The sequence below is a fragment of the Zalophus californianus genome, chromosome 1, assembly GCF_009762305.2.
Source record: "Zalophus californianus isolate mZalCal1 chromosome 1, mZalCal1.pri.v2, whole genome shotgun sequence".
In the NCBI taxonomy this organism is placed as follows: domain Eukaryota; kingdom Metazoa; phylum Chordata; class Mammalia; order Carnivora; family Otariidae; genus Zalophus; species Zalophus californianus.
Window position 1 is genome coordinate 25,155,027 of NC_045595.1, and position 26,779 is coordinate 25,181,805.

General features: G+C 46.8%; 2 protein-coding genes across 5 annotated transcripts in view; one reads left to right on the forward strand and one right to left on the reverse strand.

Annotated features, from left to right (window-relative positions):
- The window catches only part of ARHGEF3 (Rho guanine nucleotide exchange factor 3), a 308,196-nt gene extending 281,997 nt beyond the window's left edge, over positions 1–26,199 (reverse strand). For 2 of the 4 annotated variants that reach the window (XR_003518294.2, XM_027585488.2), the window contains exon 1: positions 25,209–25,270. Coding sequence is in view for 1 of the 4 variants with exons in the window: in XM_027585488.2 (XP_027441289.1) it covers positions 25,209–25,255 (47 nt within the window). In the remaining 3 variants the exon portion in view is untranslated. Of the gene's footprint in view, positions 1–25,208; positions 25,271–25,864; positions 25,954–26,114 lie in introns of those variants that run through there. The other 2 variants (XM_027585490.2, XM_027585491.2) reach the window with 2 other exon arrangements.
- Positions 21,497–24,131, forward strand: SPATA12 (spermatogenesis associated 12). Its single transcript, XM_027585430.2, is given in 6 exon segments — positions 21,497–21,609; positions 21,611–21,701; positions 21,703–21,769; positions 21,772–21,878; positions 21,880–22,055; positions 24,128–24,131. Coding segments are annotated over 6 exon segments (558 nt in total).
- Positions 26,200–26,779: the final 580 nt, after the last annotated feature.

Genomic DNA, 26,779 nt, shown 5'->3' on the forward strand with positions numbered 1-26,779 from the left:
CAACAACAAAGTTTGAAAAACCTCGCTTCATACAAAACCTCTACCACCTGCCTGCCTCTCTCTAGGTCTCTCCAATAATGTCTTTGGTGGACACTTGGTACTTTCTGTTGATGGACAGAGAGCATGCTTATCCATTCAAGGAGGACCAACGGCAGGAGGGATAAGGCACCCTGGTCAGAGCAGTCGGGGTCTCCCGTCCGTGCTGCCGGATAGAAGATGAGTGCTGCCCCAGCAGAGGGCAGCCCAGGGGTCACCGTGGCCCTCACTGCCCTCCTCCTCCTCCCCAGAGGCCACAGTGACAGTGGCCTTCCCATGTCCCAGGCACCCTGTGGAGGGCTTCAAATGCTCTGATTCCATTTCACCCTCTCAGCAACGTTGTTGCTTCTCAAAGACGAGGAAACGGACACGCAGAGGAGCTTATGTGACTCACCCGGGGCTCCCAGAGCTAGCGAGTGGAAGGGAGCACCAGGGCACATGCACACTGTCCCTCCTCCCCCCAAACAGAAGACCAAAAGGGAGACGACAGTCATAGAAAATGGTCCCAGAGAGGCCTGGTGGCAATTTTTTCCAGTTGGGGATAAAACTGGATTCCTTGCACAGGGGTAGATGTTCTGACCTGTTCCTTCACCAACCAGGGCATTTGTTAAAATAAACTTCACAGAGCTGACCAACACATCACACTCGCTAACTCAGCTGGAGGACGGTAGTCCGCTTTGCCTCATCATTCAACACCCGCAAGGACAAATGCCCAAGTACAGCACACCGCATGCTTCAAAACACCTGCAAGAAAGGTGAGCTCTCTTAAAAGCCCAACTGGAAATCATGTTTCATGAAATTGTATGTAGCTAGCCGCTTGGAAACAATTTAAGATTCATGGGAATCTGTGGGGCTCTAATTTAGGGGAGGAGATGAACAAGACCTATCAAGGACCTACTCTATACCCACACTAAGTCACAACAGATCCCCATGAGATGCACATTGGTATCCACATGTTACAGAGCAGGAAAAGGACTCCAGCTTCAGCAGCTTGGTCAAGCTCCAGCAGCTGGACCGCAACAGCAGGGACTGAGCAGCTGGGTCTGTCTGACTCCTGGGTCCAGGCCTCCAAACTTCCAATATCCCAGAGGCTCTGGCACCTGAGTAAACACGCAGCCCGACTCCCCTATAAAAAAAATTCTCTGGCTAAATCTTAGCTCCATCTCTGTGCTCTGACCCCAAGTGTCAGCTGAGAAAGACCCTGCAAAGGGGAGGACCAATTGCAGCCTTCTGACCCTGCAGGGTAAATTCTGAAGTTGGTGGGAAAAATCCTGCAGAGACAAAAATTTCCCCAGAAATCCCCTCAGGAAGGTGCCTATGGGAGAGGGACTCCACCTCCCTCAAGGAGCCCAGCATAGCCCAGAGCCAGAGTGGATGGCTGTGTGTTCACATGCACTCCTAGGTCAAGTCTGTGGTTGGGACAAACTCACACATAGGGCTGCCCCACACTGGCTGGGGCACGCAGGATGTGGGGTCAGCTTGGGGGACCCTCCCGAACATACACTCACTTCAGGGGAACAGCAGGATTAAAATTTGTTTCTTTTTTCTAAGAGCTTCTAGTTTAGCTCACATTAAATTAAACACAAGAGAGATGTGATTCCATGATACCGTAATTCCGCAATAACATGATCTTCCATTACTACTACAACATAATTATAAACACATTCACGACATAGATAACCAACTGAAGTTTCAGGTAATTTGACCTTTGCCACTTAGCAGCCATGAGAGCTTGGAAAAGACTCCTGTGCCTCCGTTTCCCCAACTGTAAAACAGGGGTCGTAATGGTGTCTACCTCATGGGGCTCAGTGAAGTCAACGAAACAGTGCAAGTGAAGAGCCCAGCACAGAGCTTCACAAAGGTTAGTGTGCCCTCCCCTCTTCATAAAAACCAAAAAGACAAGAAAGCAGAGGGGCTCAGGAAGAAGTTAACAGCTTTTCAGAGATCCTGTGGTGAGTAAGCTCCAGAGTCCACGTCACAGCCAGGGCTGCAGGTCTTGGGAGGCTGGGTGTACGAGAGGAGACCTGGATGGAATGAAGTGGCCCAGGGCAGCTAGGTCTAAGAGCCCAGGGGACAGAACCTGAAGCTTCAGGAGCCCGGATGCTGAGCAAACGGGAGGATGGAATGAAGTGGGGGAAAGCCCTTCCAGGGAATATAAAAATACCCGGGGAGGCACCCTTCCAGACCCACCCGGAAGGCAAGACTCTGCAGACACGGAGATGTCAGGAGGCAGTAAATCGCCACCTCAGTCATAGTCACAGAGAAGACACTGACTTGAGTGATGGTCACCCTGGATGAGCCTTGGAGCATTCCACCCCTCCTGCCAACCCACCCAGCACCCTCCTCCCTGACCCCCAGGCTTTGCGAGATCCCCTCTAGGATTCCAGATCCCACCCCTTCCCCTCCAAGAGGCACACACCCACAACCCACACAAGAGATGACAGCAAGGAATGAGCAATCTGGAGCTGGGCCAGCCAAGTCACACATCCAGCACTGGCCTGGCTCCGCCTGCTGAACGCTCACTCACTGCTCGGGCCGAGAATGAGCAAGGGAGGCCCCTCTGACACCGTAATGGGACCTCCCACACACAGCAGCCTTGCACAGGTCAAGAGTAAGACTGCACCTTCCGCAAAACCCTTCTGGAGATTTGCAGGCAGCAGGGAGAGTGGAGTGAAGGAGGATCCTTCCATTTGGTGATAATCATTCCCCTGTGTCCAGGGAGGAGCGGACAAAGGAAAGGGGCCGACGCTTCCGGAGGCGAAGCCTGGCATTTGAGCCCTGCGCTCTGCTGGGGCCAGAACAGCTGTTCTCCATCACTCCCTTCCCAAGGGGCTGGCAGGGAGCATGAGACCACAGCTCAGAGCAAATCTGGAGGCACAGGCCCCCACGTTGTTGGGACATCAGCTGTAATAGAGACACTTGCCCTTGTGTAAGTTTTGGTGGCAGCAGGGGGACACTTGAATTCAAACCAGCGGAACATTTTAATTCCTACTAATTGTAGGAGGGGAGCAGCTACTGTCACTACCCAGAAATTCCACCTGGTGACCTCGCACCTGGCACCCAGAAAATCCACCGTGCCCAGCAGGGTAGGATGTGCCAGGGCATGTGGCTGAGGACAAGGGCCTTGCGTTTCAGGTATTGGGGCCATCTCGTTGATGGTTCATCCATTCATGTGTCTGTTGACTCTAGGAGCATTTACCCAGGGTCACCCACAAGACACAGTTCCTGCCATTCAGGGAGCAGCTGGGTTCCCCTGGGGAACTTCTCAGATATGCAGCTGTCCAGGCTCCACTCCCTGTGAGTTAGGTTCTGAGGGACTCAAAATCCAGTGGGGAAACCCAAGCAAGGCCTGACATGGAGAGGGATCTGGAAATTGATGGCCAGGCAGGCAGTTCTGACCGAGGAGCTAGGCTATGCCTCGTTTCATGGCACAAGGGAGGGAAGATCTTACCCAGCACCTGCTACACGCCGGCCCCCTGACTACTGCTAGCGCTGTGAATATTCGCCACAGCCCTGTCAGAGGGCCATCTTAATCCCGATCACACAGATGACAGCACAAGGTTTGGAGCAGGGGAAATGACTTGCCCGAGATCCTGGCGCCAGCAAGCTCAGGCTGGGATTTGAACCCCAAGAGCCAGAGCACTTGCTCTTTTCACTACCATTCTCTTCTCTTCCTGAGTCCCAGGCTCAGGGAAGAATGCCTCTGTCCACCCACACTGTGAATCCAGAGACCTGAGAGGTGGCCTTGACCCTTCTCTCTTCTTACACCTTATGGACAGTCAGGCCTGGCCCTTTGTCCTCTACCCGCTTCTCCTGAACTTGACCTCTAACACCACGAACCACCTCCATTATGTCCTGTGGTATTTAAAAAAAACAAGCCTAATCAGCTAGGTCACTCCCTGGCTTAATCCTCTGCAAGGCCTCCTCACAGGCCTGAAGATACAAATCTTCCTCCCAGGTTTGCTGCGGGGCCTTCCAGTGTCTCCTCCCCTCCCCTTTCCCTCTCATTCTAGTTCCTTCAGCTCAGAGGCCTTTGGCTGACCTCCCAGAACACCAGAGCTCAGTTGGGTCCCCAGCCTCCTCGCCTCCTCCAGAAAGACAAGGCCACAGAGCAGGGGCAGCTCTGTCCTGCCCATGGCTGAGCCCCTGCGGATGCAGTAGGGGTGTGTGTGGCGGGGGTAGGGGGTGGCTGCTGACTGGCCATGGGACTCTGCAGCTGGTCTGAGGCCCAGGTATGGTGGTAGCAGAGAAGCCAGGGAATCAGGACTGGGAGACTGGCCAGGGCGAGACTGGGAAGGGAAGACTGTGAACACCACAGAAAGGAGCTAGGACATAAGCCTGGGGGCAGCCAACGAGGCTCGTGGAAGCATACCAAATTCGTATGCACACGCTACCGGTAGAATTGTCATTTTCTCTCATCTCTTTGAAAGGCAATCTGCCGATAACCACCAAAATTTAAAATCTGCATTCCCACTGATCCGGTAATTCCAAATCTATCATGGATACTCACTGTAGCATCCTTCTATATTAGCAAAAAAGAAACAGTGACCTAACCAGCCAACTGAAGAATAAACTATAGCAGGTAAGTCCACAATCCCTCTTCCCACCCTTGCCGCTGATGTGTTTCAGAATTCATAATGTTTCATCTCAGAAAGGTAATACGAAGTGTGTTCAGTATGTTATGCAAAAAACCAGCAGGGTGAGGCGCAGCATCCATAGTCAGATATATAAATATTTCTGCAGCTGTGCATGTGACTATTTCTGCTGTCTACTATAAATAGCCTCCTATTAATTCAGGTCAGGTTTGGTCATCAAATGAGTTTGCACCAAACTTTTTTAAAGGCATGCAGTTTTTTGATGCTTATGCTGTCCCAACCAATCAGCCTGGAGGCCTGGAAATGAAGCATGTCCTTCTCCTGTCGTAAAGACACCTGTAAGAGCACTCCAGCACAGAGCCAGAGACCCCCCAGAGCACACACCATGCCCTGGGGCCCCCAAGGTCCATTCAGCTCAGAGATCTGTCCCAGCATAGCCACCAGGCTGCCCCAGGCAATCGACATAACAGACCTTAATGTGTTGCTGAGGATCAGCCCAGGGTGTGGATGTGGAGTGATATGCCTGGGCAGATGGTGGCAGGTTCCAGTTCCTCACTGGATCCTCTCCAACCTAGCCTGTAATACCAGCCACCACCACCATTTAATTCTTGGCTTTGGGGAAAGCTAACCTATGGGTGGATTCCCTCCTCTTCCAGGTTGGGACATTACAGGGACTCTGAGGAGAGCACCAGATAGAGGCACCTCTCCCTCAAACAGCACCACCTTCCTTCTCAAGCGCTGGTCCTTCCTGCCAGGTAAGGATCATGCCAGGGACCAGAGGTGGGTATTGCTCACGCGGCAGCGTGTAAGGGGCGGGGGGTGGGTGAGGAAGAGGAGAGATACCCAGGAGGAGCAGCATCACATGGAGAACTCAGGCCTCCCTCCAGCCTGCCCTGGCCTCTGATGGTGTTTCAGTTCCCCAGCCTTCCTCCAAGGACTCCAGAAAAAGACTACCCTGTATTTTTTTCCCCAATGTACACATCAATAAAATAGTTTGCAAACAAACAAACAAACAAAATAGTTTGCAACACACATAAACTACACAAATCTCGGGCGCCTGGGTGGCTCAGTTGGTTAAGCGACTGCCTTCGGCTCAGGTCATGATCCCGGGGTCCCGGGATCGAGTCCCGCATCGGGCTCCCTGCTCGGCAGAGAGTCTGCTTCTCCCTTTGACCCTCCCCCCTCTCATGCTCTCTCTCTCTCTCTCATTCTCGCTCTCAAATAGATAAATAAAATCTTAAAAAAAAAGATAAACTCTTAAAAAAAACTACACAAATCTTAAGCGTACAACTCAATAATGTTTTTAGATATTTATACTCCTGTGTCATCACCAACCAAATCAAAATATAAAACATTTCCAGCCACCTAGACGGTTTCCTCATGCCCCTCCCGGTTAATGCCCTACCCAAAGGCCCTTTATCATTGCAGGGTATATTCCGTTGCATGGATATACAATGTGCTTACCTGTATGGCTGCTGATGGGCATTTGGATTGTTTCCCTGTTTGGGTAATTATGAATAAAGCTGCTATTGATCGTTTGTGTACAAGCACTTGGGCGTTCATATGCACTCGTATGCATACACCTAGGAGAACTGCAGCCCAGGGAGCCATAGGTGTAGCTATGGTAGACATAGCCAGAATGGTTTTCCAAAGCAGCTGCAGCAGCTCCTTCCCGCACCAGCAGTGTCTGAGGGTTCCGGCTCCTCCGTATCTTTAACTACACTTTCATTGTCGGTCTCTTTCATTTAGCCATTCTGGGTGGATACACAGTGGTATCTCACTGTGGTTAAATTCTTCTGGTGACTCCTGAGATTAAGCACCTTTCCGTATGTTTATTGGTAATTTGGAATCCTCTCTGGTGATGTGTTTGCTCAAGTCTTTTGTCTCTTTTATATTGGGTTGTCTGTTTCTTATTGGTTGGGAGAAGTTCTTTATATAGTCGAGAGAGGAATCTTTTGTGGGACATATGTATTTCAAATATCTTCTCCCAGACTGCAGTTTGCTTCTTCACTCTCTTAACAGTGTCTTTTGAGAAAAAGTTCTTAATTTAATTTAATTTTTTTTCTTTTTGATTTTTTAATTTGTTCTTCTTTTTTTCCCCCTAAGAGTTCTTAATTTTAATCAGGTCTGATTTATAAATTTCTTTCCTTTATGATCGTGCTTTTTGTGATCTTGTCTAAGAAATCTATGCCTAGCCTAATTTTCATTCTTCTCTAGTATTTTCTAGAAGCTCCACTGATTTGCTTTCCACATTTAGGTCCTCAACTAATCTCCAGTTATTTTTATATATATGGTATGAGGTAGTGGAGGACTGGAATGTACTTTAAGTTCCGTCAGCTGTGACCACAAACCAGACACAAGAAGGACCAATATGTGGCTTCCCAGACACCCCTGGCCTTTACAGGATCCTGCAGAAGCATCTAATTCCACCTCTCTGCCTACAGCCCAAGAGAATTCAGATATACACATCCCTATCGTTTGAGAGAATTTCTGGACACAAACCATACACAAAGCACTCTCATCTCAGGGGAAGCTTCCACAAATTCCCACAGTCCATTCTGACAACTGTACGTAGGTCAAAATCCTTTTAAAATACAAAATGGTAAAAAATAAAATAAAATGCAAAACAGTTAAGTAGGAATATGCATAGAGACAATGTCAGATAGCACCTGGCTGTCAGATTGTCTGGGCACCCGCTCTCTACATCTACAGGCCAGAGGCTAGGGAGACCACAGGGTATGACCAGACGTAGCCCCTATTGTCACCATGCTCTCAGCCTGGGGAAGAGACCAAGAAAACATGCAGGGAGAGAAAGTAAACAGGGAGAAGCACTGAGGGGAGTTCTCTCTTGTAACATCGCAGCCAAGACCTACGTCTGCAAAGGAGCTGGTCCTGAGAAGAGAAGGAATAAGCACATTCTGGCTGGAAGGATTGGCATACTCAAGAGCTGAGAAAGAACAAAGATTGGGATCTTGCTAGAAGGCATGACAGGGAGTGGCAGAGCATGTAGGTGAAGGTAAGAAAAAGTTTGGATTTTTTCCTAAGCAGAACTGGAATCCACTGGAGGATTCTGCTACATCTCAGCTATCCTCTTGAATATGCACTAAACAAGTTCTCTAAGAGGATGAAGGGCATTCAGTCAACTTTGAAACCCTTCTATCAGCCAGGCAAAGGCCCATAAAGACTGCTCTGAGCCTTGATGTGCCGGTATACGCATGCACATGCATGCACGCACACAGACACATACACACACCCACACCCAAGCCCCCTTGGTGATATCTCAAGCTGAGGACTCTCACTTCCTCCTCCAATCCTGGGTGGGACGGTGTCTACACTGCAGACTTTCGCCTCTCTGCTCATGATTTCTCAGCACTATTACCAGATGTAATTGTTGTTGCATTCATGTGATGGTTTGATTAATATCTGTTTCCTGAACGAGACTGTCTATTGACTCCAGAAGTGCAGTGTGAGCTTGTCTTGGCCACCAAGGCTTCCCCAGCACCTAGCACATGGGCTGGCCCAAAATAAGTGCTCAATATTATATATTTTAACTTTTTTGAATGCCAAAGTTCAAACACACACAGAAGTAGAAAGAAATGTGCGCACCATACAACTTCAGTGATTAACTCATTCCTAATCTTCTTTCCTCTACACCCCTCCCAGTGAAGTAAACCCCAGCCATCATACCACTCGATGCACATATGGACGAATGAATGAATGCATGCCTTGTAGGCAAAGATCGAGGAGGGCTCACCGAAATGAGTCAGTTTCGCCACCACATTAGCAACTCTGATAAAATTTCAGGAGACGAGACTGAAACTATTGGCTAAAATGAATTTCCTTTTCTCCATATTTATTGGTCTTTCACTTTTCAGGGCTGTCCATTGCCACATTCATCAAGAAGTGACTGTAAAACAAGGAAGGTTACATCTTTCCCATAATCTCTGTCACATAAAAATCTTAAAAGAGCAAATTTCTTTCCATAAAACAAGGCATGACTTTTACACACAGAAAAAAATAACACCTTGGAAAAAGTAACACCTCCCCCTCAGGGCAATCTATATTACACCTATTTTATCTATCGTAACATTTATGGTAACTTGTTCCCAATGAGCCTGGTCTTCTTGAAGTGCCAGTGCAGTGTTACAAACTCAGGACACAACCATCCTGACTTCACGTGATAGTCCCAGTCTAGCTCAATGAGTGGCACTCAGTACTGAGTGGGTGCTTCATGTCATCCACTTTTCTCTGTCCCAAAGGTACCCGCAAGAATGACCTGAAATGCTAGACTGCAATCATATCTAATGTCCTTTTTGTTGTAAAATATAGTACCTGTATTTTCTAACTTTTTTCATAAGCACAAGGAAAACTTATGAAAATTCTCTCTCTCTCTCTAGACTTTGACCTAGAGATAGCTCACATTTTGGAGTCTAACTTTCCATGAGCGTGTGTGTGTGTGCACAAGTGTGAGTGTGTGTATTGGCATGATTGCAAGTCCAGGCTCCTGAATCTCTGCCCTTTGCAGCCTGACAGGGGTAACCGTAGGCAAGGTGCTTCACCCCAGTAGCCCACTGCCTCTTCTGTAGCTGATGGGACGAGGCAGAGGCGTAAAGGAGATGAAGTGTGCAGAGCCGTGAACCAGGTGGGTACACAGCAAGTGCTCCATCAGTGTAGCTGCTGTGATTTGTGTTTCCAAATAGGAGCTGCAAAACAACTCTGGACAACTTCTAGCTTTGGCTGGGTAGCCTTCCCGATGGCCTGCCCGGGAAGTGGGTACACCTGCATCCATTCCCAGTGAGGGGGCGGGAATCAGGGAGTTGGAGGGGGGCGTGCACATGGAGGTGGCCTCTGAGTCACAGCCCAGCCCCTCCCTGCTACATCCCTTTGTTCTCTGGGGGTTGAGCTGTGACTCACAAGGGCTCCAGTCCTGGCCTGGGCCCATCTGGCCCAGGGACTGGACTGGCCTGCCCGCAGTCACTGAGAGCATTCCGTGTGCCCAGGCTGGCTGGGTGACGTGCTCCTGCCAAGCCGGACCCCAGCCTGCAGCGCCAGATCTCAGAGGGACCCTCTGGGCTCTTGTGGGTAGTTTACCCCTGCTCCACACCACCTCTTTTTGGTCTGTGGCTGCTTTTTTGCTGTGTGCTCCAATTTGACTTAACTCTAACCTGTGAAGAAAAAGTCCAAGAGACTCACTGTGATATTCACACCCATTTCACACCCTCTACCTCCTCTGACACTTTTTGTTGTTATAGGAAAATACACATAACATAAAATTTACCACTCTAGCCATTTTTAAATGTACAATTCAGTGGCATTAAGTACATTCACAATAACCATCACCTCTATCTGCCTCCAAAACTTTTCATCATCCCAAGCAGAGACTCTGTACCCACTAAACAATAGCTCCCCATTCTCCGCTTCCATGGCCCTGGTAACCTTTGGTCTATTTTCTGTCTCCAAGAATCTGTCATTCGAGGAATCTCATATAAGTGGAATCATATAGTATCTGTTCTTTTGTCTCTGGCTTATTTCACTCAGCATGTTTTCAAGATTCACCCCTGTTGTAGCAGGTGTCAGAACTCCCTTTCTATAGCTAGTGATACTCCACTGTATGTAATTACCACATTCTGTCTATCCATTCATCTGCCAACAGACACTTGGGTGGTTTCCACTTTTTAGCTACCGTGAATAATGCTGCTATGAATATGGGTGTGCAAATATCTGTTTGAGTCCTTCTCTCTAAACAATTCCCCTGAGGTGGGGTGTGATTATTGTCATTTTCATTTTACAGACAAGGAAACTGAGGTTACCCCTGTCAGAAGGCAGTACCAGCATCTGAACCCAGATGACATTTTTACAGTGTTTCTCAAGTCATGACAAAGACATGGAGCTGTTGGGCCCACATGCATTTTATGCCCTGAACAGTTCCTTCCTTAGGTCTGTAACATCCTTCCTTGTTCTGGCCTAAGATATACTGAAAAAAGGAATGGGGGAGAAGCTCCACTGTTGAATTAGTCTAGACTCCCTCCTTGCAGTGAGAAATCCAACTCCATCTAGACTGGATTTGTTGGAAGGATAGCAGAAAAGCTTAGTCAAGTGACTGGATCCAAAAATGATGTGCCCAAGCAACCCTTCCCTTGTGCTGTCACCACTCCGATTCTGGGGCCCTGTCCTTACTGCTCTGGACCCGGGTGTTCTGAGTATCTTCTCTGTTGCTTCTGAGCAAGTTAGGGTGAGCTGGGAGAAGCCCATGGCCTGGCCGGGCTAGTCCTCTATGTGGCCCTAAACCAGTCACCATAGCTGGTGGTGGAGACCATGATGGGCCCAGCCTGGGCCATGGTCCCCACCCAGGCTCGGGAGAATGGAGACTCCTTCCAAAGGAGAGGGAGGAAGGCTTGGCAAATGCCCAATACAGCCGCTCACTGTGGTGTAATCTACAATAGTAACAAACTGGAAGCTGCCCAATAGTACTGAACAAAACAAGGTTAAATAAATGAAGTTGCTACATCCACTCAGTGAAACATTATGTAGCTGTTTAACAAGTAATAATCATGAAGATTACCTAGCAACTTAAAAAAAAAAGAAGTTCATACAGGAATGCCTGGTGGGAAAAGACAGGAGACACAGACACACACATATAACTACCTATATGAACAATCCGCAGGTAAGAAAAAATACAAGCAAGAGGTGTATCATAATAGAAGAATCATAAATGGCTTTTTATCTATTTTCCCAATTTTCATTCATTGGTTCAATAAATATTTACTGAGTGTCTACTTGGTGCCAGGTGAGGTGCTGAGGATATGGCAGAGAAGAAAACAGAAGAAAAAAACCCTGTCCTTGTGGAATTTACATTCCAGTGAGGGAAGCAGACAAAAGTCAAGATGAATAAGCAAAATATCCCCTATGCTGGATAGTGATAGGAGTAAGGAGACAAAATAAATCAAGGAAGGGAGAGAGGGGTACTGGGGAGAGTGTTAATAGTTTAGACATGACAATTAGGGAAGGTGATATCTGAGTAAAGGCTGAAGGAAGTGAAGGACCAAATTATGTCAACGTCAGGAGAAGAGAAATCCCCAGCAGAGGGAACAGGAAGTGCAAAGCTCCTGGGGTATCCAATTAGAGGCGAGCGTTGAGGCTAGTATGACCAGCTGGGATAATGAGGGGAAGAGCAAACTAAGGAAGGAGTAATAGAAGAAACACGGCCAGATCATGGGGGTTCTGGAGGCCACTGTGAGGACGTTAGTTTCTGCTGTTAAGATGGGAGCCCTTCGAGGGTTTTGAGCAAAGGAATGGTAATCTGCCCACTAAAGGTCCCTCTAGCTGTGAATTGAGAACAAGCTGGAAGGAGGTAAGGACAGGGGCTGGGAGACCAGCAAAGAGATCGCCAGTCACTCAGGTGAGAGGGGAGGGTAGCTCGGACAATGGGTGAACAGTGGGTATATTCGGAAAGTACACACAGTGGGATTTTCTGATAAGAGTGGGGATAAAAGATTCAAGAGTCAAAGATGATACCCTAGGTTTTGAGTCTGAACAATCAGAAGGATGGAGGTGCTGTTAATCAGCAGGTGGTTAGAGGACCAGGAGAGTAAGGCACCCTGGAAGTCAGGTAAAGAAAGAGCTTCAAAGAAGAGAAAATGACCAACGGTGTCAAACACTGCTGGTTGACAGGTGGGGGTGGGGCCAGAGGCTATGTCACTGGGATGAGCAACATGGCACTCAGCACAGACCTGGGCAAGAGGTGTTCCTAAGGGGAACCCAAACCTGGCTAGGAATCATGGGTTCCCAGGAGAGCAGGAGAGCAACATTATTCCAACCCAACTGTCCTTCAACGGATGAATGGATAAACAAAATGTGGTATATACACACCATGGAGTATTATTCAGCCTTAAAAAGGAAAGGAACAATGACACCTGCTACAACATACATGAACCTTGAAGACATTATGTGGAACAAAATAAGCCAGCCCCACATACAAAATACAAATACTGCCTTATTTGTATTGATGCCACTTACACGAGGTATCCAGAGTCAGTAAATTCATAAAGACAGAAAGTAGAGTGGTGGTTACCAGGGGCTGGAGGGAGGGAGAGACGGAGCATTGATGGGAACAGAGTTCATCACGCAAGATGAAAAAGTTCTAGATGTTGGTGCATAACAATGTGAATATGCTTAACACTTCTGAAGTGGACACTTAAAAATGGTCATGATGGTAAGTTTTATGTTATATGTATTTTATCACAATTTTTTTTAACAGTGAGAAGGGAAGGGAGGCAAAGAAGTAGAGTCCGCAAGTCCAAACAATTCTTTCAAGAAGTTTTGCTCTAAACTATGAAGAGAAATGGGGCATAACTAGAGGGAGAAGTAGGGTGAACAGAAGGTTTTGGTTGTAGGTTTTTTGGGGGTTTTTTTAAGTTGGGAGAAACAACAGCATGTTTATTTGCTGATGGGACTGATCCAGCAGGCAGTGTTCTCAAATGTTTAAATTACTTCCAAAATAAAAGCTCTATTTTGGGGTGAGGAAAATGCTTTGGAATTGGATCGTTGTCATGGCCGCACAACCTCGCAAATATACTAAAAACTACTAAGTCACACACTTTAAAAGAATCAGTTTTATGGTATGTGAACTATACCTCAATAAAAATCAGAGAAAATGAAAAAAATAATAAATTTAATATTGTCTAGATACCATGTACTCATAGACAACCTGAGATCACACCCAAACAACCCCAGAGAGTTCCTGCGGCCAGTGAGCCACAGGTCACTGGGTAGCTTGTGGCACAGGAGAAGGGAGCAAAGTCCTCCAAGTTTAGGCTGAGCTACAAATGCTACATCAGCACACAGCCCCTACAGAGAAATCCACTCAACAAGCCCCCGCTGGCTGCATATAAATGGCTCTATTGACTTGGATCCATGAACTCTCAGGTCTCTGGTCTAAGAGAGAAATGGAAGAAAAATCCATTCAACTCAAAGCAAGAAAATCTGCACCTGCCACCCCCTTCCCATCTGCAAACCCATGCTGAGCTCCTCTAACTGCCTGGGAACCAGAGGTGGGCTTATTTGGCAATCAGTCATGGGAGAGGGAGTTCTTTCTGAAATGTCCTCATATTTGTACCAATATCACACTCAAGCTTCCCACTGCCTTTTTCCTTTCTTCTGAACAACTCCAAACAGTATCTTACTCCGTTATGCTTAATTTTATGTGTTAACTTGTCTAGACCAAGTGCCCAGATATTTGGTCCAGCATTATTCTAGAAGTTTTGGGAAGGTGCAGGTATTTTTTTTTTTTTTGGATGACATTAACACTTAAATCAGTAGACTGTGAGTAAAATAAATTGTTTGTCATAATTTGGGTGGGCCTGATCTAATCAGTTGAAGGCTTTCATAAAACAAAGACGGACCTCCCCTAGCAAGAAGGAATTCTGCCAGGAGACTGCCTTTGGACTTGAACTGCCTTCCCTGCGTCTCTAGCCTGCCAGCCTATTCTGCAGATATTAAATTTGCCTAGCCTCCACCTTCACATAGGGGGATTGCCACTTCCTTAAAATAAATATAAATCTCTCTCTCCCTCTCTTGCTCGGTATATGTGAGATAGATACACACACACAAACATACACACACACACACTGTTGTATAATAAATATTATGTAACATATTATACATTGTACACTTCATATATTATATATATACACATTATACATCATTATATAATACTATGTAATACGTATTATATACTTTTATATATTATACATCCTGTTGTATTTGTTGGTTTTGTTTCTCTGGAGATCCCTGACTAATACACCTCCAAAACAACTGACTTTCCATCAGAAATTATCCCTTATTATCCGTATTTACATGAAATTTCAAGTCATCAGATGATTAAGAAGATAAAAATAAAAAACCTACATGGGGCGCCTGGGTGGTGCAGTTGGTTGAGTGTCTGACTCTTGGGTTTAGCTCAGGTCATGATCTCAGGGTCATGGGATCAAGCCCCACGTTGGGCTCCCTGCTCAGCGTGGAGTCTGCTTGGGACTCTCTCTCTCTCTCCCTCTCTCTCTGCCCCTCCCCACTCCTGCCCTCAAAATAAATGAATAAATCTTTTAAAAAAATAAACACCCCACAAAATACAGCAACCAAGGAAGAATAATATCTATGTATTGATCAAAGCCATCATAGTGGATATATGTGTTTTTAAATGCAACTTTAAGTCAAACAAGTAGTATTAATTTTGTATCTATTTTGTGGCTACCTTTTCAATATGTAACAACTCATTAGGATATTAATGAGCACCAGGTTGGCTCAGTTGGTAGAGTGTGTGACTCTTGATCTCAGGGTCACGAGTTCAATCCCCACAATGGGTATGGATTCTACTTTAAAAATAAATATTTTTTTTAAAAAGGATAGTAAATTATACCTTCTTCCCTAATTGTTACGGGAGACAGGTACATGACCTGGGTTCACACCATGAACTTGTAATAGGACTTAGCCTTTCAGGGTTCATTCCCAGCTCACTACTCACTCACAGTGTGACCCTGGGCAAGTTACCTCTCTGTGCCTTTGTTTCCCCATCCAAAAATGGGGATAATAATACCCCCTCCCTGAGGTTTTTGAGAGGAGGATTAAATGAAGTAGTACATGTAAACACACAGCAAACTATCCAGCATAGTGTTTTTCAAACAGTAGGTTTTGCCCTACTCATGAAATAAATCTACTGGGTCTCAGAGCCATCATTAAAAAAAAAAAAGCATAAATTCACTAATGTAGAAAAGAATGGTCAGAGGACATTAAACGTACATAAGGTAAGGGTTGTCTCACCAAACTTTCATTTTGGATACGCATGTGCCTGCATGCACTCTTGCGCTCACACACACAAACACACCAGCTGATAGTCTAGATTTATTTCTTACAGTCAAACACAGCTAGGAAAGGCCGGACTCCGCTGTATAAGAAGTGCTCTATAGCATTTGGTAGCATCATCATTATTATCTCATTCGGAAAGATAATAAAACTTTCTTTATTAGCATAATAAAACAGAGTTGCTCCCCTTCGTATCAGCTCTGCCACTCATTTACTGCATTGCTGTTTAAGAGTCACTCCACCTCCCGAAATCCACTTGCCAACTCTCTCTCCTCAAAGGCCTAGGCGGTCATTTAAATATTTTCTGACTCACAATGCTGGCCAAGGATTAGTGAGGCCCTACCCAGCCCAGAACATATGAAATGTGAGTGATCTGTTGAGAAAACCACTTGAGTTTGCAAGACTGCACAGGGCTTTTGTAAAATTAAAGCCATGCTGGAGAGAAACCATCCCCAGCACCCCCATGGGAGATGTGTCATAGAAAGAGGTTACACAAGGGCAGCTAAGCTGCATCTTCTGAGACTAGAACTTCAGCTCCGTAACACGCTTCCTTGTTCTGGGCCTGGGTTATATCATTGTGTTTTTCCCCTAACTTTCCATGTGCACATGCATGCACACACACCCCTCAATAAAGAATGGAAATAAAATCCCTATGAACTGCTTGATCTAACAGATTGGGTAAAGGGAACCTGGTAAACCACAGGAACTTGGGTTTTGACGATCTCAAAATAATTTCCATTGCATATCATTTTTTCCCCTCCAGAAACAAACCAGAAACTCTACCCAAATTAATACTTTTTTAAATTGCTTTTTTTTGGAACAACGGTGATAAACAGCTCCAATCTCTCACACACAGTAGCACCATTTTGTTTAAAATGGAGCCCCTCACCCCAGCGGAGAACATGCTGAGGTGGAGTGCATTTGTATTTCCCAATGTAGTTTCCTGGGTTGTTCCTTCAGTTTGGAAAACCAGATTCCTGTTAACACACATATAGGTGCTTCACTTCTTTATTTCTTCTTCTCTACAAATACAATTGTGGACTTGTGCCAAAGCATGACATCTGGAATGCATAAGTGTAGGCAGAGGTGTAAACTAATCTTCTAATATGTGATAGTATTCCTTTCTTATTTTTATTCCATTCTTTAAACCATGATGCCTGTTTGGGGGAAGGAGGCTAAAATTGCTTTAGCAGCAGCACCCTTTCCTTAAATGAAATCCTACCTCTGCTCAATAGATAAAACAAGTTAAAATGCAGCCTTATCCAATACCCTCCACCACTCCCTGGTGCCTCCATGGCTCTGGGGGGCCCCAGTTCTCACCATGATTCTCAAGCATGGAGGCAGGGAACTATGGGAGGATCTCTAGGGATCACCATCATGCCCTCAGATAAACAGAAACCATGTCTGCCATAATGCTCAGTCCATGCCAGAGGCACTCCCATTTCACACATTCAGGAGTCAAATGTTTTATCCAAGGTCTCCGGACTTAGATTAGACACTACCCTATACTTGTCACTTTCTTCAACAAAGTAAAGAGATGCTGATGTCCCTGGGTTTTTGTCTTTGTAACCTGAAAGACAGAATGCTGAGGGTCAGCCAACCAATGAACGAGTGATGCATTGGGACCTGGACTTAATATTGTTAAGCTAGCAAAACTACCCACTGACCTTCCAATTCAACACAGCCCATATTAAAATCTCAGCTACCTTTTTCACAAAAAATTGACAAGCTGACCCTAAAATTCATATAGGGACCCAAAAAGCCAAAATAATCATGAAAAAGGACAAAGAGGACTCACACTTCTTGATTTCAGAAGTTACTACAAAGCTACAGTAATCAAGACAGGAGTATGGCATAAAGATAGATATACAGACCAATGCAACAGAATTAAGAGGTAGGAATAAACATGCACGTTATGGCTAGTTGATTTTCAACAAGGTTGTCAAGAGAATTCAATGGAAAGAATAGTCTTTTCAACAAACAGAACTGGGACAACAGAATATCCACATGCAAAAGAACGAATTTGTACCTCTACCTCACACCACATATAAAAATTAACCCAAAATGGATCAAAGGCCTAAATTCAAGGACTAAAAACTATAAAACTCTTAGAAGAAAATTAAGGCATAAGTCTTCATGAACTTGGATTAGGCAAACATTTCTTAAGTATGACACCAAAAGCACAAGCAACATAAGAAAAATAGATAAATTGGACTCCATCACACTTAAATCCTGGGCTTCAAAGAATACAACCAAGAAAATGAAGAGACAACCCATAGAATAGGAGGAAATATTTGAAAATCACGTATCTGATAAGGGACTGAATCTAGAATATACAATTACAAATCAATAATAAAAAGAGAACCCAATTTTTAAAAAATTGGCAAAAGATCTGAAAAGACACGTCTCCAAAGAAGATATACAAATGGCCAACAAGCACATGAAAAGATATTCAACCAACACAATATTAAAGAAGAACAAGTTCGAGGACTGCCGCTACCAGACTTCAAGACCTATTAGCAAAATAAGAGACAAACAGATCGAGGGAAAAAACAGAGAGCCCAGAAATGGACCCCCATATATGTAGTCAACTGATCTCTGACAAAGGAGCAAAGGCAAAACAATGGAGCAAAGATAATCTTTTCAACAAATGAATATCCACATGCAAAATAATGAAGCTAAACACAGATCTGACACTCTTCACAAAAATTAACCTAAAATGGATCAGAGACCTAAATATAAAATGCAAAACTATAAAACCCCTAGAAGATAAACATAGAGAAAAATCTAGATAACCTTGGGTATGGTGATGCCTTTTTAGATATAACACCAAAAACACAATCTATGAAAGAAATCATTGATAAGCTGGACTTCACTAAAATTGAAAAGTTCTGCTCTGCAATAGATAATTCCAAGAGAATGAGAAGACAAACCACAGACTAGAAAAAATATTTGCAAAAGATACATCTGATAAAGAACTGTTATCCAAAACATACAAAGAGCTCTTAAAACTCAACAATAGGAAAACAACCTGAATTGGAAATGGGCCAAAGACCTTAACAGACACCTCACCAGAGAAGATATATAGATGAAAGAAAAACATATGAAAAGATTCTCCACATTATATGTCATCAGGGAAATGCAAATTAAAGCCATAGGATACCACCCCATGCCTATTAGTATGGCCAAAATCCACAACACTGACAATACCAAATGCTGGAAAAGGATGTAAAGTAACACAAACTCTCTCATTTGTTGCTGGTGGGAATGCAAAATGGTATAGTCACTTTGGAAGATAGTTTGGTGGGTTTCTAACAAAACTAAACATACTCTTACCACACAATCCAGCAATCACACTCCTTGGTATTTACCCTAAGTAGCTGAAAACTTATGTCCACACAAAAACCTACACATGGATGTCTATAGCAGCTTTATTCATAACCGCCAAAACTTAGAAGCAACCAAAATGGTCTTTAGTAGGTGAATGGATAAACTGTGGAACATCTAGACAATGGAATACTACTCAGAACTAAAAAGAAATGAGCTATCAAGCTATGAAAAGACACAGAGGAACTTCAAATGCATGTTACTAAGTGAAAGAAACTAATTGCTACGTACCGTATGATCCTAACTATATGACATCCTGGAAAAGGCAAAACCATGGAGACAGTAAAAAGATCAGTGGTTGTGGGGGGTAGGAGGGTGGAGATGAATAGGGAAAGCACAGAGGATTCACAGGGCAGTGAAAATACTCTGTATGATATTATCATTGTGTGTATAATTATCATTATACATTTGTTCAAATCCACTGAAGGCAAAACACCAAGAGTGAACCCTTAGGTAAACTATGGGCCTCAGATGATCATGATGTGTCCATGTAGGTTCATCCTTGGTACCAAATGTACCATTCCGGTGAGTGGTGCTGATAATGGGGGAGGCTGTGCACGTGTGGGAGCCAGAAATATAAAGGGAATCTCTGTACTTTTCTCTCAATTTCACTATTAAAAGAAAAACTAAAACTAAAACTGCACTAAAAAAAATTAAGTTAAAAAAAATGATGTTCAACACCACTAGCCATAGGGAAATGAAAATCAAAACCACGATGAGATACCACTTCACACGCACTAGAATGGCAATAGTAAAAACAAGATGGGCAGTAACAAGTTGGTGAGGATGTGGAGTCATCAAAACCTTCAAACACCACTGGTGGGATTGCAAAATGGCACTGCCACTTTGGAAAACAGTATGGCAGTTCTCCAAAATGTTAGACATAGAGTCACCATATAACCTGCAATCCCACTGCAGAGAGAGAGATAGAACTGAAAATACACGTCCACACAAACTTGTACTCTCCTCCCTTGGAGGAGGTGAGGGTGTAAAAAGAGGGGAGATGCATATAGACAGAGAAAGCACTCTTGGACATATGGCTAAATGAGGAAAAATTCACTAGAGAACAATACATATAAAATGAGCCCATTAGAGGTGCCTGGGTGGCTCAGTTGGTTGGGCATCTGACTCTTGGTTTTGGCTTAGGTCATGATCTCAGGGTCATGAGATCAAGCCCCACATGGGGCTCCACATTCAGCGCAGAGTCTGCTGGAGATTATCTCCCTCTCCCTCTCCCCGGCCCTCCTCTCTCTCTCTCTAAAATAAATAAAATCTTAAAAAATTTTTTAAAATGAGCCCATTCTGTTGGTTTTTAAAGATATTCACAGGTACACACACCTGTACATCAAAACAGAAGAGAAATATACAGCCAACTGATCATAAATGTTCTCTCTAGAAGCAAGCCAGGGATGTGGGAGGAGGAAGTTCATTTTTTACTCCACAATTTCTGATTTGTTTGCATTTGTGTACATGAAGAATATAACCAGGTTTCTTGTGCAAAGGAGCATTTCTTTTTCTAGACAAAAGAGAAGGAAAGACAGAAGAGGCCACTGGAGTTGGGGAGTGTGGGAGGTTCGGCAAGGAGAAAAAGAGTATTCCAAGTAGTAGGAACAGCAGGTGCAAAGCTGCGAAGGTGGAAAAGCCTCTGGGGCATTTGGGGGCTGTTGGGTTCAGCTGCATTGGAGGGTCCAGCAGGGGACCTGGGATGGGGTGTGGAGAAGATGAACCAAAACAGTCCACCAAAGTGGCCAGGTTCTGAGGGCCATGGGGACATGGAGGCCCCCACTGCAGCAGGAGAGGCCTGGAAGAGGCCGTGGGACAGGAGGGTGGACCACGGTGGGCAAAGAGTCTCATGCCATTTCCCACCTGGCATCTGTCTCACAATAAACTTGCCCTCAACTCCATTATCTAGATTTGGCTCAGAATACAATCGTTTCCAAAAAGCATAGCACCAGCCCCTGGTGAAGTTTCCAAATCCGAATGGAGAACTCCCAGTGTGTTTGAGCAAACCTTTCTGAGCAAAACGCAGTGACAGAGTGACCTGTGTCCATTTTAGATCACCAGATAATGACCACAGCCATCCCTTCCTGCACAGGGGCTGTGACAGGGGTATGCTCTCTGTGCATTAACCTTCACAGCAAACCCATAAGGTCCAGTCAAGCACAGTCCCCATGCACAGATAGGAAAACTGAGGCTTGGAGAGGTTAGGCACTTTGCCAAAGGTCACTCCACTAGTAACTCAATGCTGGAGCTGACACTGGAACACGGGAGCCCAACCAGCACTTCTACCCTCCAGACATATCAGTTTGCCTTAAAGCCAGCCACTGCACTGGATCACCACCCCAGCTTCTAGGAAAATATTAAGCTCAGAATGGAAGATGAATTCAGGGCTTGGGGTTCTATTCACAGGAGCAACAAATCCCGACCCATAAAGTTATCATATGCTGGTTGGAAGTGGAGGTCGGGTGTCGGGACAAATAACTAACTTGGGCTGTTAAATAACTAGTTTGGTCTTGAGCTAGATGAGCCAGGCAAGGCACCAAACTGCCTGCTTGGTCCTTCAGCTCTGGCCAAGGTCCCCAGCCTCTCTTATTGGAGCATTCGGTTTTGACCCGGGCCCCATGTCCAGCTCTGCCCTGACTCTCGGGTCCACCCTGGAAAAGTCAGGAGACACCTGGGGAAAGAAGGCAGTGGCCTCCTCCCGCCTTGTTGTTCCGTGGCCACCAGAGACCCTGGAGCATCAACTTAACCCCCAATAAATCCTCCCTGTGCCAGGGACTGAGCAGTTGGTGGGGGGCAGCCCCTGCCCTCCCAGGGCTCGCATTCTGCAGGGGCTGTACACCAAAGCAAGGCCTGTCGGAGATAGTTAAAAGCACCCAATTCTCTTGACATCACTGACTCAATCTTCTGGGAAGATCCCCCTCCCCTTGACCTCCCCTGATACAACTGAACAGAGCTCCAGAAAGACACAGTTGGCAAGTTATTCACCACTTCCCACCTCACTTTTCTTGGTCAGAAAGATGGGGATACTGAGAAGACCTGTGCCATAGGACAGTTCTAGCTGATCTATGAGGATGCCAGTGCAGAGCCCAGTAGCACAAGGCATAGCCATTCAGATCAACTGGCATTTACTGAGGGCTGCTACGTCAGTTCCTTTTCCACAGAATACTCCATGCATGCGTACACACACACACACACACACACACACACACACACACACACACACACACACACAGCTATAACCGATGAGACTCTGACATCATTTGAGAACTGGTAACTCTTCATCTGGACCTTTGCACATGCTGTTCTCTCTTCCTTCCATCCCACCCCACCTTCTAAATAGAAGTGACTTGTAGCCATCCCTTTCTTTTCTTAGATGTCGCTTTTTCCAAGCCTCCCTGTCATACCTCTTTTATGCTTTGTTAAGTAACGTCAAATGATCAACCAATCAACCACTCAACGGAGAGAATGGGAAGCATGCATCTCCCAGCCCATGATCCTATACGTTTTCATCACTTCATTTTTTTCCATCAAAGCTTCACTAAGTAACTACTTTCCCTCTAGGTGGTTTCCTCTAGGTGATGAGGTGCTTGTAAGCAAATGACACAAAAGAGGAGGGGGCCCATGGCCAGAACAGGTAAGGTGAGGCAAGTCTTACTATGTGTAGAGTTATACTTCCAGCAGTGCCCCGAGGCTCATACTCATTGCCCAGGTGGCAGTTTCAGGAAACATCATCACTCCAGGTCCCTCTGGAAAGGAAGGCATTAGCCTTCTGGTCAACCACGAGAGCACACAGTGCCGAGAGCTTACACCAGCCACGTGCTAGGATCTGGAGAGGAGGTGAGGGAGGTTCTGCCCACACTGCCTCACTTCCCCTCCCCCTTCCCCAGAGAGACAGACCAAGTCCAGGGCTCAAAAGGAATTCAACCACAACCCTGGGGTCCACATGCACGGAACTATCTTCCCCCAGATATCCACATCCGTCATTCATCTAGGTTTCTGCTTGAATGCTGCTTCCTCAGAGAAACCATCCCTGACTTAAACCAATGCTGCCTCCACTGCAGTCACTCAGGATCCCCCTCCCCAGCTTCATCTTCTTTGTTGCACTGACCACACTCTCTGATACCGTATTATAGATCTAGTTGTCAACTGTCCATCTCTGCCACTGGGATGTAAATACCACAAGGGAGGAACACTGCTGGTCTTCTTGACTGCTCTGTGGCCAGTGTCAGAGCCCTCCCTCCATAAGTGATTCTAGAATAAATGGAGTAACAGGGCTGAGCTAAGGGGCTAAGGCACATGTGGAGATATGACTCCAAATAACTATAATCTTCCTCCTTTTTTTAAAGAAAAAGTATACCCATTTTCATAACTGAATGAACAATGTTCACTAAAGTGAAGAAGAAGGCAAAGCTTATCTCCAGACCTCTCCACAGCAGACCCCACTCCATCCACCACACAGGGGATCTCCCGTGTAGCAATGTGAACTGACTCAATTAATCAGAATCATATATAAAAGCATTTCATTTTCACTCGTTTCAACCTGCTCAACCTGTGCAAAGTAATCTCAATCAGACAATATTTGTACAAACCATTAAGATAATGCATCCAAGGATTAATTTTTTTTTAAATCTATCTAGGGCCAGGGCACCTGGCTGGCTCAGTCAGTAGAGCATGTGACTCTTCATCTCAGGGTTGTGAGTCTGAGCCCCATGTTGGCCATAGAGCTTACTTAAGGAGAAAAAAAAAGTTCTTCAGCTCACCACACTTTACTCAGTGGATGCTCATTCATTCTGTCACTAAGGAACATTTATTGAGCAACTACTGTGTGCAAGGGGCCAGAATTCAGTGGTAAAGAGGGCAACACCTCTACCCTCTTGAAGTCTACATTCTCCTGGGTGGATGTAGACAATAAACCCATAAATAGATACATGAGTATGACCATTTCAGGTAAGCTCCATGAATAAAATACTACAGGAGAATGTGACAGGTACCCTTAGGGGGACAGGCTGCTTTGGACAGAGTGGTCAGGAGAATCTTCTCTACAGAAGAGACATCCAAGCTAAAGATCATGCCAGACCTGAGAAGAAGTGGCAGAAAAGTGTGCTCAGCAGAAGGAAGAGCATATGCAAAGACTCTGAGGAGTCTCCTGACAATCTGAGCTCCAATTTTCATGAACTGTATCCCAACCTAATGGCCTCACCACAGGCCAGGAGTCCCTACTCCCTCAGCTTGCCTTCTCCTTTCTCCAGTTGACTTCTTTATCGGATTTTCTCAAGTTAAGGCAGATCTGAATTTTCCACTGGAAGGTGTGCCCTGAGCAAGGGTACAAAGCATCACGAGTGCACTTTCACCTATGGGAGACAGAGGTAATGTTGACAACTTGGGCCTGCTCCTGTACAAGGGGTAAGAATATCCCCACCAGCAGCTCAGAGTCCCCTTTTGTGGGGCGCAGGCCCTTTGCAGAATATGATGAAAAGGGAACTCTCTGGAAAAATATACACCTGTGCTCCAAGCATATCTCATCCACGTTTCCAATCTCATATACAGTTCAGGAGATTTCTGGAGTCTCCTGAATCAGAACTCCTGTCTGTGGGCCTAACACGAAAAGAAAGAAGCTAAACTGGTGCAGGCTCCACTGATGCAGGGGACAATCTCCTGGAGGTGAGTGAATGGAGGGGAGGGGACAACATCAGGTCTTTGGGCCCCTAACTACACTCCCACACTCACAGAGATCAGGGTTGTCAGCCTATCAGGGGGCCCAAGGCCTGAAGGAATTCAAGTGGAAATTTATCCACTCCCCCTCAGTGAGGCAAATATCCAGTCACACCCTAGAGCTTCCAGAGAAGGTTTGAGACCCCCATTTCCCAGCAGTGTCCTTGACAAAGGTCATTTCTAATCCCCTATTCTGAGATACATTTTGCAAAACGCTGCTTAACCCCAGGAAACATTACTGCAAAGCCCAAGTGTTTCAGCACTGAAGGGGACACCACTGTGTGAATAATTTGGGTTCTCAGCAAAGGAAGGAGCAAGAGTCTGCCCATACCCACCTCACTGGGGAGCTAGGCATGCGGATGCCCTGTTAGACAGATGTCAGCCATAAAAAATAACAAGAACAACATAAGTAAAACTTAGCCTGTATCAGGCACAATTTTAAGAACTTTAACCTTACACAACCCTTTAGGATTTGTACTGTTATCACCCCCATTTTACAGCTGAAAAAAACTGAGGCAGAGATGGGTGAAGTAACTTGCCTGAGACTCTACAGCTATGACAAATTCACAGAAAAGCTCTCCTCTTCCACACCCCAGCCAAGAAAGAAGGCGGTTATACCTTGTGTTGCGCATGAAATGCTTTAAAATAAGTTTCTGCCGGTGCATCCAGGACAACTACTGTTTGGCAGTTCTCACATCTCTGCCCAGTGCTGGAAGCAAGCCTGGTTCGGGCATTAAATGGAGAAAGAGTCCTCTAGGAACAAGTCGCTCTGTTTCAGCAACGTTCAAGTCCATGATGAGGCTGAGCGTGCAAGCGCTGCTCTTCCCAAAGCCCAAAGGAACCCATTTCCACCCGGCTCGGTCAACTTCCACACTCAGAAAATGCTCACAGGTCTCTGGCTTTGAGGCACCGAGATTCACCCTAACCCCCTGGTGTCCGCCTCCCTCGCCTCTATCTCAAGATCCTCTGGCCGCGCAATTTAAAAGATGCAGCCGCCAGCACAAGGGCCCCGGGCGGGCCCGGAACCACGGCCGCCGCCCTGCGCGCTCAAAGCCCGGCTCCTCGCAGCGAAGTGACCGGCAGCCCTGCAAGCCACTACCAGCAGCTCCCGACGCGACGCTGACCTGCGGGCGCCCCACCAAGGCTGGAAAAGACACCGAGGGAGAGGACAGGTGGCGCCTCCCTCCCCGGAAGTGGCTCCGGGAACTTTCGCTTAAGAGCTCCCAGGGACCAAAGTCAGGGTCTCCGGCGCGAGCGGTGGTGGCACTACCCACCTGCGTGGCGCCCAGGAGCCCAAGTGCGCTCCGAGTGCCCGGGGCCGGAGAGCGCGCAGAGCCTGCTTCGGGCACCGGGACGGGCGGAGGCGACCTGGAGGTGGGGGGTAGGGGTCCAGCTCGGGGTAGTAGGTTAAGGCAGGGAAGAAGCCAGCCCCGGAAAGTGCCGGGCCCCAGGGCGTCTAGCGGGACCGTCCAGCCGGGGAGGGTCTAGTGGGGGCGGGGTTCCCGGCCAGCCTCCCTCACTCACCTCGGCGCGCAGCGCTGGCTCGGCCCGGCTGGGCTGGAGAGCGCACCGCTGAGACGGCCGTGGCGGCGGCTGCTCGGGGGCGGCTCCCCCGGGCGGGGCGGGGCCGGGGGCGGGGAGACCGGGCCGGCCACGTGGGCGTGAGGCGGGCGGGGGACCCCCGCTGGCGCCTGTGCCGGGTGGCCCGAGACCCGGACGCAGTCACGCCCGGCCGCTGTTCGGCACTCCCCCTCCGCACGCCCCGCCGGGGTCCCTGGGAAGACTAGGAAGGGAGGACGGAGGGAGAGGATCCGGGCCGCGGGGCATCCCCTGTTACCTTATCCAGACTCTAGCGGAGAGAATTTACCGGGTCGGGGAAGGGGTGTGCAGAAGGAGCTGCGGACCCCCTGGGGTAGGCCCGCGGGACGAGTATCGGAGCAGGAGGGGACTAGCGACGCAGGGGCCGCCCTGACGGGCGAGGGCCGGAGCCTGTGCGTGGAGCCTCGGCCCGCCCTAGGCTGACCTGCTGCGCGTCGGGACTTGCCCAAGCCTCGCTTTCCTGGACGGTGCGGGTGAAAATGAGGACGAGACGCGAGCTGTGCGAATCCCCGCGCGCGCAGAAAAGCCTCAGGAATCGCGGGTTTGGGAGCATACGCGCAGCCTGAGAAAGCAGCCGCCTCCAGTGGCCT